At 52.7% G+C, this 19218-nt stretch overlaps 1 protein-coding gene across 6 annotated transcripts in view; it reads right to left on the bottom strand.

Annotated features, from left to right (window-relative positions):
• The window catches only part of CACNA1E (calcium voltage-gated channel subunit alpha1 E), a 675786-nt gene that overhangs the window by 66245 nt on the left and 590323 nt on the right, over positions 1-19218 (bottom strand). For 5 of the 6 annotated variants that reach the window (XM_086343500.1, XM_086343501.1, XM_086343503.1 and 2 more), the window contains 8 exons: positions 18937-19034; positions 14653-14709; positions 12813-13472; positions 12108-12418; positions 8677-8836; positions 7375-7504; positions 6421-6480; positions 5551-5657 (listed from right to left, as the gene is read on the bottom strand). In XM_086343500.1, the coding sequence (XP_086199626.1) occupies positions 5551-5657; positions 6421-6480; positions 7375-7504; positions 8677-8836; positions 12108-12418; positions 12813-13472; positions 14653-14709; positions 18937-19034 (1583 nt within the window). The remainder of the gene's footprint in view (positions 1-5550; positions 5658-6420; positions 6481-7374; positions 7505-8676; positions 8837-12107; positions 12419-12812; positions 13473-14652; positions 14710-18936; positions 19035-19218) is intronic. The other variant, XM_086343504.1, reaches the window with a different exon arrangement.

Consider the following 19218-nt stretch of genomic DNA (forward strand, 5'->3'; position numbering starts at 1 on the left):
CCAGGGTATAAAATAGAGCAGTGGGAACCCCAAGAGCCCATGGCCATTAATCATCTTCAGAGTCCCTGCTGGGGCACAAAGTCAGAAAAAGTCAATCTTGAGGTGGCTCCTAAGGCTGGAGTCTCAAGCAACGACATCCTTCTATCTGTTCATGGCTGGAAATTTCCAATTCAAGCTCAGCTGACATCCTAAATCCACAGTTAATGGGCTACCTGACGGCTAAATTTAATTTTAATCCTTCATTCTCTTCCACAGAGAACTGGAACTGGATGAACTGTCTGGCTCAGTGGTAAATGGGTCTTCCTGGCATGGAGTAGGACTTTGTCCACCTTTCTCCCTCCTCCAAGATTAATGTGTAGTCATAGCTTTCTGTGGGAGACATCCCTTTCACGGTTAAAAGAATGAGGGCTGTCAAGAAACAAGCCCCGAAGGCAAAGCTTGAGGTTGGAGAGGACTGCCTTAGACAAAGCAGACTGCAAAGGACAGGAGAAAGGGTCAGGCAGGTGTGAGGTGAAATGTCAGTTCTATTGTTACCAAGCTCTGCCAAGTGTGAGCACGTACCAGCATTTCAGTTCTAAATAGTCACGCCTTTCTCATGTGTGCACATTCCCACCTTCACAAACACAAAACCTCAAATGCAAAACCAGAAGCAGAGTGCCATTTCCAAGTCTAAAATGGTCTGTGCTTGTATACTTCGTTGAAAGGATTCAGAACCAGCTCTGCTGCTGTGGCTGGTTCGGAATGCATTCAAAAGACCTTATCCATCTGAGAGACTAGGGCAGAGGGTTAAGTGTCAGAAAGTGACATACTTCAATGAAAAGAATGTAATAAAAGCTAATATGGGAATTCCGTTCTTTCTGGCATCAAGAGGCAGATTGACTCATGTTTTACTTTCCTGGCTAAGCACTGAATAATGAAAGGCCAAGCGCGGCTGTGATCCAGAGCCTCTGCGTGCCAGGAAGTCCTGACCTTACCTCGTGCCCTGCTATGATGGAAAATGGTAATGGGAAGCTTTCAGCTGCCCACGAGCCTGCATGACTCTGACTGATGTACAGACCTGTATCCAGGAGCAGAATTCTGGTCATTTTTAAACTGTGTTGAGAAGCCATCATAAGCCTCAGACTTACTATTTAGAATCCAACCCAGGACAGCTCTCTTGGTGACTTGAGCTGGTCAAGCAACATGTTGTAGAGCAATAGCCATGACAAGGGGGAGGCACCTGGGCTGGGGTGCAGGATCACACCTTCCCGTCCTCCCCTGCGGTCACTCCTGCGAGGCGGCCACGCCCACCGCCTGCCCAGGAAGCCCTTGGCTGAACATGGATGACAGGAAGCCTGGGGGCCAGACAGCAGGGCCATTACTGGGCAGGATCCCACAAGGCTCGTGAACTCAACCTGCATAGTGGACACAAGACCCCCCTACCAGGCAGCTGACTCTGGGCGTGGCACCCCAAAGTGAGGGGACCAATGTGCAGATACCCAGAAATGCCAAGGCTGGAACCATCTCTGCTTTCCCACCCAGCAAGTTGGGAAGCAGAAGCGATGGCAACAGGGTGTGAGAAGACTGGGAAAAGCAGTTTCCGGTCTTTTGGTGGACAATAAACCATCAAACAGGAAAAAAAAAAAAAAGCCCTCTTTTTCAAATAGAAAAAGATAAAAAGAGAATGGTTTCAGAGACCTAGTCATTCACCAGACTTTTCTTGAAACCACAGGGAGGAAAAGGCACAGTCAGGACATTTATAGTCGCAAACACTCTGTCTTCACAGGGCCAAGAAGGCGCGGTGCTGTGAGGGCAGTGGGATGAGGGCGCCACCCTTGGCCAGAAGCCCGCCCGCCTCTACACAGGGTCATCCGGCTTAGGGAGGGAGACCTGAGTGTTCTTATAAATGCTTTATAATGTAAAAGTGGACGGGGAAAAACGGAAAAGGCGCTATCACAGGTATCTTTCCGTTTATTTTCTTGTCCCCTGCTATGACCACATGCAGAAAATAAACCCCTGTCCCCTCCTCCTCAAAAGTCAATAAAGTCCCCACGTGGAATTTGTCGCGTTTACATTATAAAGAATTGCTTTGCTCGACGTGCGTGGCTACAGAGAAGAGAGATTCCTTTCGGCCACTGCAGAAACAGCACATGTGTCCAGAAAACATACATGGCGACAGGTGCAGACCTCTGCCACAGAAGGGCTCAGCTCTCTCTGAGAATTCAGCTAGAGGCCATTCTCTCCCCTTGGTTTGGGGTGTTGCTCTTGGAACTTGGGCTGGGTTCTGAGAAGGCTCTGGCTGCCAGTGGTGGAAGGGATACCAAGTCACTTCTGACTTCTGAGGAGCCATGGGAAGCTGTTACCATGGCAATCACCATCGGTTCTGCTCAAATTGAGCCTTTGTAGAAGCCTTAGTATGGTGAGGTTCAAGGGCACGGGGCCGGGGGAGAGAGAGGGCAGGAGTAATGTTATGTGAATGGTGGACATTCCTAGGGGAAAAAACATGGGAAGTGACAATAAAAGCTGTATCCACAGGGAGGGAGGCCTTTGACAAGCCTACAGAAAGACTCACATGTGGTTCCTGCTGGCCTGAGCCCCTGACCCCACCATGCAGTGGGACATAGGACTTATTTCAATGTCATCTTACCCCAGGCGAGGCCCTCACTCTGCTGGCAGGGGAAACTCTGGCTAGCCCTACTGAAATGATGAGATAGCTGAATTCTCTGGGCCCTTAATGAGTAAAGGGAGGGAACAGAATTAGTAAGAGCGAGCACACAAGCAAGAGACAGCATTACCTGGATCCCAGCAAGCGTGATGAAGGCCAGAGGAGATGGGGAGTGTCCCATAAGCAGGAGAAAGGGGAGAGGAGCTATGCACGGCAAGCTTAGAAGGATGCTAACAAAAGAGAGAGTGTGAGCCAGTTCCATTTATACTTTGGAGAGAAATGAAAAAAAATTCGAGAAGTGACATCACTAAAAGCAAGTGATGGATCAAAACGCTCAATCCATCACATACGTGTGGATTCCAGAACCAGAGGAATCCTGGGGTCCCCTGCACTGTACCTGGTCTGAGGACCAACAGAGGCTTCGGCTCCAGGGCTGTTAAGGCTTCCCCCTGCCGCCAGCACCAAAGCTACCACCGCCATGTTTCAAAGAGGCAGAGAGAAAGAACAAGACAGATGACACCCCTCCAGCCCATCGTCACTGCTCTGGATCGGAGAAGAGACTGCTGCGCTGCAGAGACGAGGCTGGCATGCAGAGAGCCTTCCTTTAACACACACATCCTCCCCACTGGCACCAACACAGACCAGGTGTGTGTGGACGATAACCAAGTCTGGGAAAGCGGACGGTGTTCATCTTCAACTATTTGCATCCGTTATGCATCAACGTATTTTGCTGCATATTCACACTTCATGACGTGATGGAGAATGGAAGCATAAGAAAGGGAATTCACATTTACTGATCGCTTTGGGTCAGGCCCTGGACTAAGTGTTTGAAACACATCATTCTGTTTCCTTGTCAGAGATGAGAAACAAAAGTTAAATGGGTTAATACCTTGCTATGTTACTCTAGGCCATGAAGCTGGTAATGGAGGAGCTAGGCCTTTCTGACTCCACAGCCCACCCCCTTCCTCCCACTCTGCCCTGTGACCCCAGGGAGCTCTGTTCTTCAAGACGGGGTGGCCTCCTTTCTATATGCTTTTCTCTCTTTGTCCCTTATTTCTTCAAAGCGAAAACTTATTTTTACTGAGATCAAAACAAGAGAGAGCAATATGATGAATAATGTACACAAATGAATTGGTAAAATGAGATGGGAGCTTGACTTTAAAAACTGAGGGGTAAGATTTACCTCTAACAAAAACAGTGGATCTCCTTAGGACAAAGGCAGTCTTTGGTATTTTTTTCCATGAAGGAGGAGGAAGAGGAGCTAGGAGTCCCCTTAGCAGAGCCAGAGTTGCCTTTATTTTTATCTTGCTCTGACAGTCCACACAGGGACCAGATTGTTGGGAAAATACTTTTGTGAAATCTCCTTGGGAACAGTTCAGTTCAATCGTACAATCTTGTCCAACTCTCTGCAACCCCATGGACTGCAGCGTGCCAGGCTTCCCTGTCCATCACCAACTCCTGGAGCTAGCTCAAACTCATGGCCATCAAGTTGGTGATGCCATCCAACCATCTCATCCTCTGTCATCCCCTTTTCCTCCTGTCTTCAATCTTTTGCTTCCTTGTGAAGGGTATGAGTGACTCCACGTGAGTCTAATGGGGTTAATACACTGGTGCACATGGGACCAGGGAGTGATAAGGGACACTGGAGTTGTCCTGATGGCCAGCCCAGCTCAGGGCACAAGTCACATTCAGCCTGGTTCTCCCTTGGGAGAACCTGGCTGGGGCAGCAATGGACACAGCCTACTTTCAGGTTCTGGGAGGTCTCAAATTCTTAGCACACCTGGGGACCTTTCATCTCTCCTACAGACAGAGCACTCCCCAATTTCAGTCACTTGAGGAACATTCTTAACTCTTCTCCCATTTCTTTCTCTGCCAGAATGGATAGGGATGAAAGCTGGCAGTGTCTGGGGAGAAGGTAGGACAGATGATCCAAACTTGACCATTTGGACCAGGAAGGTCAAGTCTATGGAGATGCCTTGTTCCTTCCCTTTTGCAGCTGCCATCAATGACAGCAGGTCCCACATGCTTTCTTTGTGCCCCATCACACTGTATAGCTCGTCTTGCCTAGAAGACTTGGCTTTTTCTTGTACTCAGAGAGGCTGGAGGGAATTCCACTGCCCCACTGGGAGAAGGCGAAGCTGCCCTGACAATGGAACAGGTCCAGACAGAGCCCAGAAGGCTGTCAACTCATCTTCTGGGGCCCTCTACCCACCAGCTGAAGGAAAAGGCACTGACAGTAAGCCTACTTCCTAGCTATACCCTGGAGGGCTAGGAGAGTCCTTTCCTGAATCAGTGTTCAAAAAAAAAAAAAAATCCCCTAATGTAATGAATATAGTTAGCTACCTGGATGGTTTCAGACTATTTTCCTAAGTATGCTACCAAGGAAGGTTTGAAAAGTCTTTCCTTCAGGAGTTTCACATATTAACATGGTTCTTAAGTCCCTGGAATAGCTCTGCGGGACCCCTGCTCATGAGCAGAGAATCTCCCCACACCCAGGATTCTGTGGTCCCCAACTCTGGTCTACCTGCCTCATTTTTCTTTCAAGTGGATCCTTTAATGACAGAATTAAGAAATGCAAGGATACACCAGTTGTCCCTGGTCCCACCCTGAATCCATGGGGGAACACAGGTGACTGCTGTCCAGGCTCATTCATCTCAGCTCAAAGGGAGAAACGCCAGGGCCTTTGACTTCTCCCTGCTTAGCGTTTGCCAGTGCTCCTCATTCGGGGCAGGTTAGCTGAAGCTGTAAGGCTCTTGGGAGCTCTGTCGAGGGGCAACTGGGAAGCAGACTCCCAGGGCAGTATTCGCAGGCACCACTGAGTGAACCAGCCCTGGAGAAGCCCTCAGATCAGTCAGTCTCAGGAAAGAAGGAGGGAAGGAAAACGGACAGGAAAAAGAGTTACTTACGCCAGAGCAAAGGCCACCAATGCACCAACCACCACCACGAAGTCCAGGATGTTCCACAGGTCTCGGAAGTAGGAGCCGTCCTGCAGAATCAAGCCCTGGTCTATCATCTGTAGGAGAAGGATGGGAATGGCCACCGATGAGCCCCAAGGTGCTAGTCATTCGGGCCCTGAGCTCTGGGCTCCGCACGGCAGTGTCTCCACTGCCATTGCCTCTAACCCAACCCCACACAAGGATCCAAAGAGCAGGAGGACAGGCCCCACGGGCTCTCTCCACTGAACTGTGAGGCCCGAGGCCCATTTCAGAGCCACCAAGGTTCCCTTAGACTCCTTGGCTCCCAGCACCCCACCAGCCCTCCCTTTCATTAGTGGCTCAGAGCACCAGGCATTACCGCATATGCACAGATGGGAACAATCCCAGATGGGTGAGGATGGGAACAAGATATAAGTGCAGGTCGTGAGGGTGGCAGGGAACAGAGTGGAGGGCAGTGAGTATGGCTGGGACTATACAAGGCCAGGAAGATTCATCCCTACCTAAGCCTTGGCCAGGACACTGGCTCAAACCAGGAAGCGTGATGGCAAGGTGAGAACAGTCCCCACTCCTGCGGGACTCCCACTGCCTGCCTGGGAGGGACCTGACCCCTCCCCCCAGGCCATTCCCACAGGTCTGTGCCAGTCTAAGGAGAGCCACGTGGTCATGTCCTGCCACAACAGATCTCTCCAGGATCTGAGGCCGGAGGAGGGGTCAGCAGAGGCCTTACTGAGCTTCTGTCATTGGCCAGGAGGTGACAGCCCTGGGGAAGGCACTGTCCTAGAGGCGCAGACGGGTGACCCCTCCAGCCCCAGAGTCCAGGTGCACTCCAGTTGCTCTTACCTTTATAACCATCTCAAAGGTGAACACGCCAGTGAACACATAGTCAAAATACCTCAGCACCTGCAGGACACATAACATGGAGACCATCAGGCTACATACAGTCCTCAAACACAGGCACTCCTGCATGCCCACCCCAAGGCCCACTCATTTCAACCTCAGAACAGAAGCTTGGAGTTATAACTGCTAATTGATGCAGGGAGGAGAGGAGCCATGGATGTTGCTGGGGCCGCATGATCTGGTGGCCAGTCCTCGGCCTTTCCCTCCCCGTGGTCAGAACTTAACATCTTGGGTCTGAATCGCCCCACAGATTTCTCCCCTGCTGGGATCCTTGTCAGCTCCAATCCTCCCTGCCCCCTCATCCCTCCTAATATCCATCCTGGGCCTCCACAAGTTGTTTTAGCTCCCCATGTAGAGCTGCAGGGCCCCACCTTCACCCATGCCCCTAGGTCAGACTCCACATCCAGCCCATGGATGGCGGCAGCTGTGGTTGAGTCAATCAGTCGTGCTCAACTCTTTGCAACCCCATGGAATGTAGCCTGCCAGGCTCTTCCATCCATGGGATTTCCCAGGCAAGAATACTGGCATGCATTGTCATCTCCTGATCCAGGGGATCTTCCTGACCCAGGGATTGAACCTGCATCTCCTGCGTTGGCAGAATTCTTTACCACTGAGCAACCATGGAAGCCCCTTTCAAAGCCCTGGCCGGCTCTCAGGGTAACGCTCCACTGATGAGCATAAAGGTAAGCAAGTATGGTTGGGGAGTTAGGGTTCGGGTGGGGGCTGGTCGTGAAATGGTTCATACTTTGCTCCGAGGAACAGGACTGGGCAATTTCTTAAGCCCTTCCCGTCCTCTAGGAAGCTTCTTTAGCTCACTGTAATGTTGGAATGGTAGGCTCTGGGAGAAGAGAGCACCAGGGTACCGTGGAGGCTGGCAGACAGCCCCCGTGCACGCACTTTGTTGCGCTCTGAGTTGGTCAGGACGGGGTCCTCGGCCGCCAGGGCGATGCTGCTGGCTGCGATCACCAGGAGGATGCACATCTCGAAGTAGCGCAGGTTCACGATGTAGTGGCAGGCCCTGCGGATCCTGTGGGCAGCGGACGAGCTCACTGAGCCGGCCCAGCTTCCCTCCCATCCCATCCTTCTGCCCCACCCCCATACACATCAGCCTCCTCCAGACAGCCAGGCCTTGGCCAGAGAAGGCCGTGGGGAGAGCAATTTAATTTCTCAGGCACCACCCTTGATTTAAAGCCCCAGTGGGGGAAAGTAATCAGATTGGTTAGAGGCTGCAGCATGCAAGCCAAGATACATTATCTGCGTGCGCATCTGAGCCACCGTGGGGAGCAGCAGCCAGCATCCAAAGATACACGCTTGGGTGGCTACACATTGCCTTCCACTGTGCCTCAGTGTCTACTCCCCCACTGTACAGAGACTAGGGCAGAGCAAGAAAATCCTAAGAACTCTGAAACATAAAAACAGACCTTGATTCTAAGATTCCTGATGAAAGCAGCAACTGGTTTTCCCGAGCCACGGGTATTCCAATCAAAGTGATTATTCTATCGACTGACTGCATCCTGGCCTCGGTTGGCCTGACACCTCTTAGCCCAGGTTCCTTCCTTCCCAGGGCCATGCTGGAATACTGCCCACTTGGTCACTGAAAGCCTTCTTGTCTTCCGAGACCCTGAAGCTGGTCTACATATATATCTTGCTGACTTCCTGGGCAGAATGCGGCTTCTCTTTCAACATCCCATCTTTTCTGAATCTAACCTTCCAGATTCTTCCTTGCCCATCCTATCTCATGGTCATGACACTGGTCTGAGGAACACACCCACTTCAAAACTGATGAGCAGGGCAGCCAATGGATGACCCAGTTATCCTAAGCTTCCTATTCTCAGCTCTGTCCACCTCTGGAATATTTGGTGACACATCCCAAATAGATGTCCTCCCTTCCCAACTTCCCCCGCAACCTACTAACCAAAGACTAGATGAAGGGTCCTTTCCTCTGACATTGCCCATGTTGTTCTATCCTAAATGACTCTTTAGACTATGGGCATAGAGTTCAGAGGCTTCTCATTAATTCCATGACCCACCTCAACTAGTGAGCACCCTGGAGGCTTTCAGATATCTGGCCATACTCCACCAGGAAGGCTCAGGAGGAAGACTGGACTCTCATCCCTCCTTCCCATCACCCTGCCCTGGCTCAAATCTTGGCTCAAAACCTCTAGCACCAAAGGGAGGTGGCAATGGAGGGTGTCTTACGGGTTGGTGGTGCTGAAGATGAACATCGAGCTGTGGGGCACCATGGCCTTGCCCGTCTCACGCTTCTCCTTCTTCTGCTGCTTCTTCTCCACCTCCTCCTCATCCTCTCTGATCTCTGCCTCTTTCAAGGGACTGGCTTCTCCATCAGTCTTGTTGCTGACTATAAGAAGAATGTGTGGAACTCTTGAGAAACCTTGCTACATGCAGAATGGTGCCCTTCATTTTCCACTGGGGATGGGACGAGAAGGTGGGAGAGGGAGCTAGGTAACTGTCCAGCAAGGTGCCTGTGAAGGTCAGGGTGTCTGTTAAATTGCACTGAGTGAAGCCCAGGCTCTCTTCCTAGCCCTACCCCTTCCCTAATTTCAGGTGTAGAGCCTTTTGTGCCACATAAATAACAATCATGTTTCCCTAGGTAAGAGAGAATGTTTGTTTCTCTTGTAAAATTTACAAACTTACCTCTATCTAAAATCTGTATTCTTTGTATATATTTACTTAGGGCATTTTTCATGTTGGTACACCTGAACAGGAGAAGGCAATGGCACCCCACTCCAGTACTCTTGCCTGGAAAATCCCATGGACGGAGGAGCCTGGTAGGCTGCAGTCCATGGGGTCGCTAAGAGTCGGACACGACTGAGTGACTTCACTTTCACTTTTCACTTTCATGCATTGGAGAAGGAAATGGCAACCCACTCCAGTGTTCTTGCCTAGAGAATCCCAGGGACAGGGGAGCCTGGTGGGCTGCCGTCTATGGGGTCGAACAGAGTCGGACACGACTAAAGCGACTTAGCAGTAGCACACCTGAACAACATATATTATTATTCCCCTTCTACAGGTGGGAAAACTGAAGTTCAGGGAATTCAAGGACCTATCCTAAGCTCATACAGCTGGTGCTGTGCTTAATGGCTCAGTCGTGGAGGATTCTTTGTGACTCTATGGACTGTAGCCCACCAGGCTCCTTGTCCATGGGGATTCTCCAAGCAAAAATACTAGAGTGGGTTGCCATGCCCTCTTCCAGGGGATTTTCCCAACCCAGGGATTGAACCCAGATCTCCCGCATTGCAGGTGGATGCTTTACCATCTGAGCCACCATGGGAAGCCCAAGAATACCAGAGTGGGTAGCCTGTCCCTTCTACAGGGAATCTTCCTAACCCAGGAATCAAACCGGGGTCTCCCACATTGCAGGCAGAGTCTTAACCAGCTGAGCTATCAGAGAAGCCCCTTACAGCTGGTATACATTCCCAATGTAGAATTCTATCTCCTTTCAGTGAAACCACACCACAGTGGAAGATTTTAAGAAGCCATGACTCTGTCTGTGGCTGCCCTTCTGGCTGTTCGTGTTCCAGTCCTGATTAACGCAGAAATGAAAATGCAGTATTCATGCAAAGATGGGTCTATGACTTCTCCCAGGATTGAGAGGATGAAGAAACAGAGACCAAGTGGGGCTGCTGGGCTTCTGCTCTGAGTTTCCACATGGAAGGCCCAGTGTGGGGTGAGTGACAGAGAGGACGAGGCCATCCGAGCGGGGCAGGGGCACCTCTCCCACATTCCCATTCAGTGAACGGTTCTGCCCTGGAGCCTTGTGTAAGTAGCAAACCTCCAAAGTCCCGACCCCTTTCAGGTCTTTCCCAAAGGTGAGTCATCCAAAGCGTCCAAAACTCCTCTGATAACACGCTCTAACCTATGGCCAAGGGCAGGGACCAACCCCAGAATGAGAACAGAAGAGGGTCAAACTTTCTTAATGTTGTGTCTCATAAGAGTATGTGTCAGCTGCTCAGTCGTGTCTGACTCTTTGTGACCCCACGGACTGTAGCTAGCCTGCCAGGTTCCTCCGTCCATGGAATTCTGCAGGCAAGAGTACTGGAGTGGGCTGCCATCCCCTACTCCAGGGGATCTTCTCGACTCAGGGATGGAACCCAGGTCTCCTGCATTGCAGGCAGATTCTTCCCTGAGTCACCAAGGAAGCCCAACCCTCTTTTATGAGACATACACCACTATGACCCTCATAAAAGAGGGTCCAAAAACACTTCCTTATTAGTGCACAAAATTAAACAAGACAGCAGGGGTTACTGGACATGTGAGATTATAAAGTAGTACCGGCATTCCGAAGAATACTTTGAGAGGTATTTCAATTGAGAAGGTGAAGAAATGGAGACAGAGCAGTGAGAGAAAGAAAAACGGGGAGAGAGGACTGCTTTGTGAAAAGAAAAAAATACAGGAGGAAAAAAGCAAGAGTGGAATCCTGTGGTCACAATTCAGTGCCAAGGGGACAGATGGTGGTGGGGTTATGTAGAGATGGGTATGGGGTTGGGGCAGGGATGGGGATGGGGTAAGTGCTTTTGGGTTGTGTTTCCCTTTAAGGTCTCACAGATGAATATCCACCACCTCTGGGAACTGTGAGATAAAGTGTGACTAAAAGCTCCTAGGAGAAAGAGAGTCAATAAGAATAAAAGATTCAAGAAATGTTAGCACAGAGGAAGGTCTCAGAGGTCATCTGGTTCAACGCTCTCACTTCACAGATGATAAATTGAGGCCTCAAGACAGACAGGGTTTTTGGAGGCCACGTGCTGAGCAGAACCAGGGCCAACATGGGCCCGCCTGCCAGTAATGGTCCCCTAACTTATCAGGTGGCCAAGCACCTGGGGGAGGGGCGGCCCAGAGAATATGCCATCAGATATCCACAAGATAAATTAAGTAGCTGAATAGACAAAGGGGTACAGAATCACATGTGATCTCTCTGAAGACTCTGGGGGGGCCACGGGCTGAACGACATTTTATGGATAAAATTTAAGATTGAGAAAATTCTAGCTTAGTTCTCTTGCTGCTGCTGCTGCTGTGTCACTTCAGTCGTGTCCGACTGTGCGACCCCATAGACGGGAGCCCACCAGGCTCCCTTGTCCCTGGGATTCTCCAGGCAAGAACACTGGAGTGGGTTGCCATTTCCTTCTCCAATGCATGAAAGTGAAAAGTGAAAGTGAAGTCGCTCAGTCGTGTCCGACTCTTAGCGACCCCATGGACTGCAGCCTACCAGGCTCCTCCGTCCATGGGATTTTCCAGGCAAGAGTACTGGAGTGGGGTGCCATTGCGTTCTCCAATGCATGAAAGTGAAAAGTGAAAGTGAAGTTGCTCAGTCGTGTCCGACTCTTAGCAACCCCATGGACTGCAGCCTACCAGGCTCCTCCGTCCATGGGATTTTCCAGGCAAGAGTACTGGAGTGGGGTGCCATGGGGCTAAAACTGCTGCTATTCTTTCATATGTTGAAGAAGGGTTCCATCCCACTGGTGGGGTTTTCCCTGCAGCTTTCCTGGGATGACTCCAGAACCATGCCTCCTCCAGCCTCCGGGGGTGGGGAGGTGTGGGGGAAGCATCCCTCCCCCAGCCCCGGGCAGGGGAGGGGGGCGGTGTGGGGAAGGGGGCAGGCCCTGTGTTCTCACTGTGCACCACGGTTGAGTCCACCAAGGGGCCCACGTCGGGGATGGTGACAGTGACGCTGGTGCTCTCGGTGGTGGCCTTGTCCGTGTTGGCCGTGACGCAGGAGAGGTCGGGCTCGCTCTGGCTGACCCGGCCCATGTCCAGCTTCACGTCCCCCAGCAGAGCCTGCTCACTGCTGCCCTCCGGCTCCTGCTCCGTCAGGGCTGCGTCCTTCCCCACTTCCAGCTCCGGCTGGGGTGGGACAAGGGGTGTGTCGGCCTCATCCAGGGCTCCTGCCAGCCCGGAGCCTCTGGGCACCATCAGACTGTTGGTCCTGTGAGGAGAGAGGAGAAGACAGCTGCTGCTCACATCGGGAAGCGATTCTGAAACGGCTTCTGTGCCTGGCGAGAGGGAAAGGTGGGGGGAGTCCACATGGCCCTGCTGGAGAGCACGTGGCACCTGCTGTCTCCCTCCTCACCAGGCAGAGGAGCTGAGGTCTACCGGAGCGGCATCCATTGGCTGACTCCTGCACATCATGTCCTCCCCACTCCCAACAGGGGATGCCCTGGTTTCCAGGGGAACAGATCTCACTGCTATTGTATTGACACATACTTCGTAAAAGATGCATTATACAAAAGGGAAAAGTGAGGTTCAGAAAGGCTTACATTGAAGAATCCCTAACGCGGGCCACACTATCTGTCTCCAGGGCACTCCTATGTTGCATTTACCTCCGTAAGTCCTGGCATCGCTCTCGCTCTTCCTCCTGGATCATGGGTTCTTTGCCCCCATGGCCGGCCCTGGGCTCACGGTCCCTCTCCCCCTCGCTGGGCACAGCTTCATCCAGACTCCGCTCCTGGCTGGCAGACCTGCTTCTGGAGGTGGAGGAGGGCTCCCTGCCCTCGGTCCTGACGCGGCGGTGCCGGCTGCGCCTCTGGCTCTGCCTGTGCCGGGCCCGGTCCCCGAAGGTCACCACCGTCTCCCCACTGCCCGCCTCCGGCTGGGTCGGGTCACAGTTCCCGTGACAGGGCCGGGCCAGCCAGGGTGGCTCCCGTTTGCCCAGGGCCAGGGGGCTCCTCTGGCTGTCCAGGGCGCTCGCCAAGTCCCCTCCATCCCCTTTGAGGGACCCCCCACGGCTGACGCGCTCTTCCTCACACTTCTCCAGCCCCAGGCCCAGGGCTAGCCCCTCGATGGCCCGGGGTCTCCGGTAGAGGCTGGGGTGCGCGCTGAGCGGGTTGAGGGGGCTCAGCGGGTTGAGGGGGTTGAGGGGGTTCATGGGCGGGGCCTCCTCCTTGTTGAGGGCCTCCTGGCTGGACATCTGCATGTGCCTCCTCAACTGGCTGGTTCGCTGCTCCCACACGGACATGTGATGCCGGCGCCTCCGCTCCCTCCTGCCAAAGGGGAGAAGGTGAGGGCGAGGTCAGAACAGCTGGCCAAGGGCCGGGGAGGGCGGCCACGGGGGCCCAGACCAGCCTGCAGTGGCCAGGGCACAGGGTCAGGGGGAAACACACGGTGGGGAGCAAACGGCAGAGCCCAGGACCTGCAGACAGGAAGCACAGAAAAATGTGAGGGGCCGAGTGGGTGGTTGGACCAGTGCCCCCCAGTTTTGTGGGGTCTCCCACTCTGATCCCTGCCCTGAAGTAGCTGAGGAGGGGCGAGGGCAGCCCAGGACTGAGTCCCGGTGGCCAGGGCCTGCAGACAGTAGTACGAAGGTTGCCAGGTCTTCACTCCCTGCTCCCCTTTGCTTTAAGGGCATCAACCTGTACTCTCTCTATGCATGGCAATGGCCCTTAGTTCAAGGTCAGAGGCCTTTCTTCCTCCTCCTCTCCCTCTCTTTCCCTTTCCCATGCCAGCCTGGGAGAGCTAAGGCTGAGAAATACAAGGGCAGGTCCTATTAAAGGGAGACTGACGACAGCAGGGAGCAGACCCATGTTACAAAAAGTTTGGGCATGACCCTCGCAGCGATGTGGTGGGGTCTCTTCCACAACCACTGATAAAATCCAAGGGTCTCTATGTCCAGGGCCCACGAGCAGCTCATACTCAAAACTACCGCTGAACAGTTCAGCTTGGAGGCCTAGCTGACCATTCATGTGGCAGCAGGAACACTCAAACGTGATACAGGGTGGGCTTCCACGGGTGGTGGAAGGTGGACGCTTACACCTGCACGCCCGTGTGCCCGTGGGCGCACCTCTAGAGCCCGTGCAGGGGATGCTCACAGGTGCCCACGCACATCCTCACTGGGGCCCACACGAGCTGTCCACAAGCGCCCGCATGAAAGGCACCCCACTGGCACAAACAACCCACGCCGACACGTGTCCACTCACAGGCCACACGGAAGAGCAAACTGCACACGGGGTCACATACCTGAGACGCACACTGAGAAAGGCACACGGTGGGTAGGGCGGAGGGGCGGATCCACAAACCATGTGCACGGAACGCACACACACACACGCCACGGCCCACACGGACGCGTGCACGCCCACTCCACTCAGTCCCCGGCAAGGACAAAGACACGGTGTCCCCGCACCCACACGTAACCACTCACAAACACGCAGACCGGTACACACATACAGGTGGCTGCTGCGTGGCTCCCACATCGACATGTGGTGTCTTCTCCTTCTGTCTCTTCTGGGGAAGAAAAACGGACAGGTTCAGTTCACCCCCACCTCTAGGACCCGCCAGCCCCACGGCCACCAGCCGATCTCCAGGGAGAGGCACAGAATCCCCTAGGTGCCTGCTGCCCTCTGTACATGCCCAGCCATCAACTCTCCAAGGGACTGGCCTTGGTTCCTTGCTGTGTGCAAACATAATGATCTAATATACTGAAGCGAACATGCAGGCACGCACAGGGTTTCTCAGTTCGTAGAAGCTTTGGACGCTCAGTCATCAAGCCCTGCTGGCACTCAGGTTTCACCTAAGTGTCCTTCAGAGACCTATTCTGGAAACCCTGTAAAGTTGGATGAAGTTCATTTACTCCTGATCATATCTAGGATATTCACAAAGGTATGACTCCCCAGCTCATCCCTCTCATCTCACACAACATGCAGGGAACAAATGGTCTAGCGTGCACGCCATTGGCCCGTGGCCAAAGGCAGGGCCATCGAGCTGTGGGCTGCCATCCGCATACCTCAGGATGTGAGTGGTGTCCCCTGCACGTGTGCACGGTGCTGGCCCTGGCTGAAGGCCTTGAACACTCTGTCTATTCAGCTGGGTAAAGCACGTATTACCCTTCCTGGCCTTGTGCAGGGAAAAATCTCTTCTACACACACACACACGTGCTATGTCCTTTCGACCACAAGGTCAATGGAAAGTCAATGGTAGGGTGAGGGCATCACCCACAAAGGCAAACAGGAAAAATGGAGCTGTCAGCACAGGGTCAGTGCTCAGGTGGAGAAAGACATGTCTGGGACACTTGTGGAATGAGCCTGCCCCAGTTCCTGGGGTGACAAAACCAGTCTGGCCCAACGGACCCTGCCTGGACCTGGGAAGTTGGCAAATGAGGCTTCTTTCCTGATGAAACTGACACCCACCCATGGAAAACATGCAGGCAAACTAGTGTCGCTCAATCGCCATGTCCACATCCACAGAGCAGCCTGGTCCAGTGGGCAGGGGGAACAGAGGCAGTTGGTCTGAGCCTAGAGAGGCACAGGGCACAGGAGCACCCCTGGGCTGGATGTGGTCAAGACTGTGGAGACGCCTGTGACTAGATCCCCAGCATCCCTCAGCATCAGTGGCTGCCATGCACGTGGGGCAGCCATGCCAAGGGGCATGGCGGCAGAGAGAAAGAGAAGCACACACTCTAGACAGGCAGCATGCACACCCACCAGGAAAGCACCTTCCACCAGCTGTGCAGTGATACCTATGCAGTGATAGCTCTACAGCTATGCATGAGACCTGGGTTTAATCCCTGGGTCAGGAAGATTCCCTGGAGAAGGAAATGGCAACCCACTCCAGTCTTCTTGCCTGGAGAATTCCATGGACAGATGACCCTGGCAGGCTACAGTCCATGGGGTCCGACATGACTGAGCGATTAACGCTTACACCAGCTATTTGCAAATTCTCAAGTCGTCACACACTGGCCCTCCAGAAGCACGTGTGGAAGAGGGTAAATACGTGGAAGAATTCTCTGCATGCTCACAAGTGTGCGTGCACACATACACACGCACACAGAGGCCAGGCCAAAGAGAAAACCAACCTCTCATTTCCACACAAATCAGATCCACACTTCAAACTTTACTTCCCCACTTACACATACAAAGATCCAGATTCACATCCCATCACAACCATTAGTACATCTTCAACATTCCTACAATCACACAGAGAAGCATCTCCCCAATTCACACGCATGTGACCTCACACACACCCTACCAGAACCATGTGGACCAGGACAGGTGGCTGGTATTCTTCATTTCAAAGATGGAGAAACAGGGACTCTGAGATGCTAAGAGGTTCTCGCTCTAATGTCACAGCACTGAGCGACAGAACTAGGTCTAGCCCTCAGGTTTTTGGGGTTGTAATAACGTTCTAGCCGCCACATTCACACTCAGTCATATAGTCCGGAAGTCAGGGGTCTGGGCCTGCATGTCCAAACACACTCTGTTGTTCAGCCAGCAGCACACTCATCACATCCAAAGCCTGTATCTCTACTCACCTGGGATGGTCACAAAGTCCCTCCCACCTCACTGTGCCCGGATACGCACACAGCTCACTCCCTACGGCCTGTGCCTACCAGCATCTCATTCATTCTTTCATTCCACAAATAGCGAGTTTCCACTCTGGGCCAAGCATGCTTCCCCCTCATATCTCCAAACCCACTCCTCCTCCAGGTTTCCTCATCTCAGGAAATAGCACCACCCACTCCTAAAGTGGCAGCCAGCTCCACCCACTAGCATGTTTGGATACCTGCATGTATTTATTTTTAGCCCAAACTCACGAGTGCAGGGAAAGTGGGGTAGAAACTGCTCAAGGCGCAGAGAAAATTCTAGGGAAGAAGGAGTCGTTTCATCTTTATCGATCTTTAACGAATTTTGGAGCGGGTTTTTTTCTCACTCACAGAGGAGGGGCCCAGAGGCCAGGCCTGCCTTCAATTTTGAAAGGCGAGAACAAGAGGACAGCCGTGCAGGGGAGGCCCCACACATAACTCTGGAATGTCCCTACAGGGCGAGGCCGAGGACACTGAGAGCCTTTCACACGAGCTCTGGGAAGGGAAGGGCACCTCGCTGATCAGTTTCAAGTAACAGATGACAGGGTCTGGGTCCAGCTGGACACAGGTCCAGCTGCCAGGTGCCTCAGACCCTCCCCAGACATACCGCAGGGCCCCGCACAGTCCTCATGTGGGCCCAGAAGCCCCAACAGGAATTCCGTGGTTCTGTGGTCAGCCTCTCCCCAAGGTCCTCCCCCAGTGCCACGCAGAGGTCAGCCGCCCAAAGGGCCCCACGGTCTGCTAGTTCCACCAGCAGCCACCAGGGCCAGGCTGGATCCTCAAAGAGGGTCTACACTGGCTGCTCTAATGTATCACCCCCCGCCCCCCATTCTCTCTCTAATGCACTCCAACTGGATTTTGTTCCCACTGGGCCACTTACATGGCTCTCGTGAAGTTCACTAACAGTGTGCATTTTGCCAAATTCAATGCTCCCTTTTCTGTCCTCATCTCATGTGATCTTTCAGTAGTCCTGAGCTCTTCCGTCCACTTCTTCCTTCCAGAAGCATGTTCTTCTCCATGTCCCCAGGACACCCTGCTCACCTGCTCTCCTCGTGGGTTTCTCCTTGAACACAGGGTGCTCTCTGGCCCCTGGCCTCAGCCTCTCAGCCCACCTCTACCTGGGTCAGCTCTCCTGGGATGACAGCCTAAATGCCATCCAAATGCAAATGCTATACCCCCAATCCTTATTTCTAACCCTGACTTCTGAGCTTCAGACACACGTGGCCAATAGCCCATTCGGAATCTTTACTTGCTCATCTTATATGCATCTCAGATTTAATGCCATCAAAAGGAACATTGGATTTCCACCATCTTCAAGTGAGCCATAAATACCACCACCACCTCTCCAGTTACACAGGCATCAAACCTTAATACCTGGCAGAAATGTTTGTTTCTCCTTTTTTTTTTTTCCATCTCTACTTCCATCACATTTATTCCATCAGCTCATCCTATTGTCCTCTCTCCAAATACAGACTGAATGAGATGAACTCTCATCTCCTCTGTTGCTACTATCATGGTCTAAACCACCACTAACTCTCACTGCTTTACTCAGAGCCAATCTCTGTCTTCCTGCCTCCAGTCCATTCTCCACAGAGCAGAGTGACCTTTTCAAGTATAAATCAAATCCTACCCATCCTTCCCCTCTAGACCCTCCTACAGTTGCAATCAGAACAAAAGCAAAGTCCTTCACTTGAGCCTTTAGGACCTCCCTGGCCGTACCTCCTTCTCTTCCCCTTGCTCCCTCCACACCAGCCACACTGGGACCTTACTGGGAATGTTCCATCTTCATAACATCACACAACCATCTTCTACACATTTCGGTCTCTGCTTAAACATCCTCTCTTCAGAGAACTCCTCCCAAATTGCCCAAAGGTACTGCACCCAATTCCTATTCCTCTGCCTTAGTACCCTGTTTTACTTATTTTATAGAAGTTCTATCTACAATTATTTCTGTGCATTTATCAGCTATCTTGCTCACTGAAATAAAAGGTCTGTGAAAAGAGAGACCCTGACCCTGTCTTGCTCAGTACTGTATTCACAGGACGCTTCCTGGCACAGAGCAGGCTCCCTCCAAGGGTCAACAGCTGTGGAGCTGAGCACTGGGCTGTCGACACAGGAGCCCAGGGGTCTGTGACGTGGGGACAGCGACTCACTCGATGGAAGGCATGTTGGGTGCAGACATCGGGCTGACCTCCTTGGCCTTCTGCAGTGCGTGCTTCTGGTTGAAGGCCTCCTCTTCTTCTTGTTCATCCTAGACACAAAGTAGAGATGGCGTTGTCTGGGATCCCCATGAAGGAGAGTAGCTTCCTCGGCCCTGCCCAGAAGGGCTGAGGGAGCTTCTGGAGACCTGGAGAAGCGAGGAAAGCAGAGCAAGAGGTGAAACAGGCAGAGTGAGGTCATGTTGGCTCACAGACCTCCAGCAACTAGCAGTCAGG

The sequence above is a fragment of the Bos grunniens genome, chromosome 16 (genome assembly GCF_055505025.1).
Source record: "Bos grunniens cultivar Pamir isolate PY7600 chromosome 16, Bosgru_T2T1.0, whole genome shotgun sequence".
NCBI classification, from domain to species: domain Eukaryota; kingdom Metazoa; phylum Chordata; class Mammalia; order Artiodactyla; family Bovidae; genus Bos; species Bos grunniens.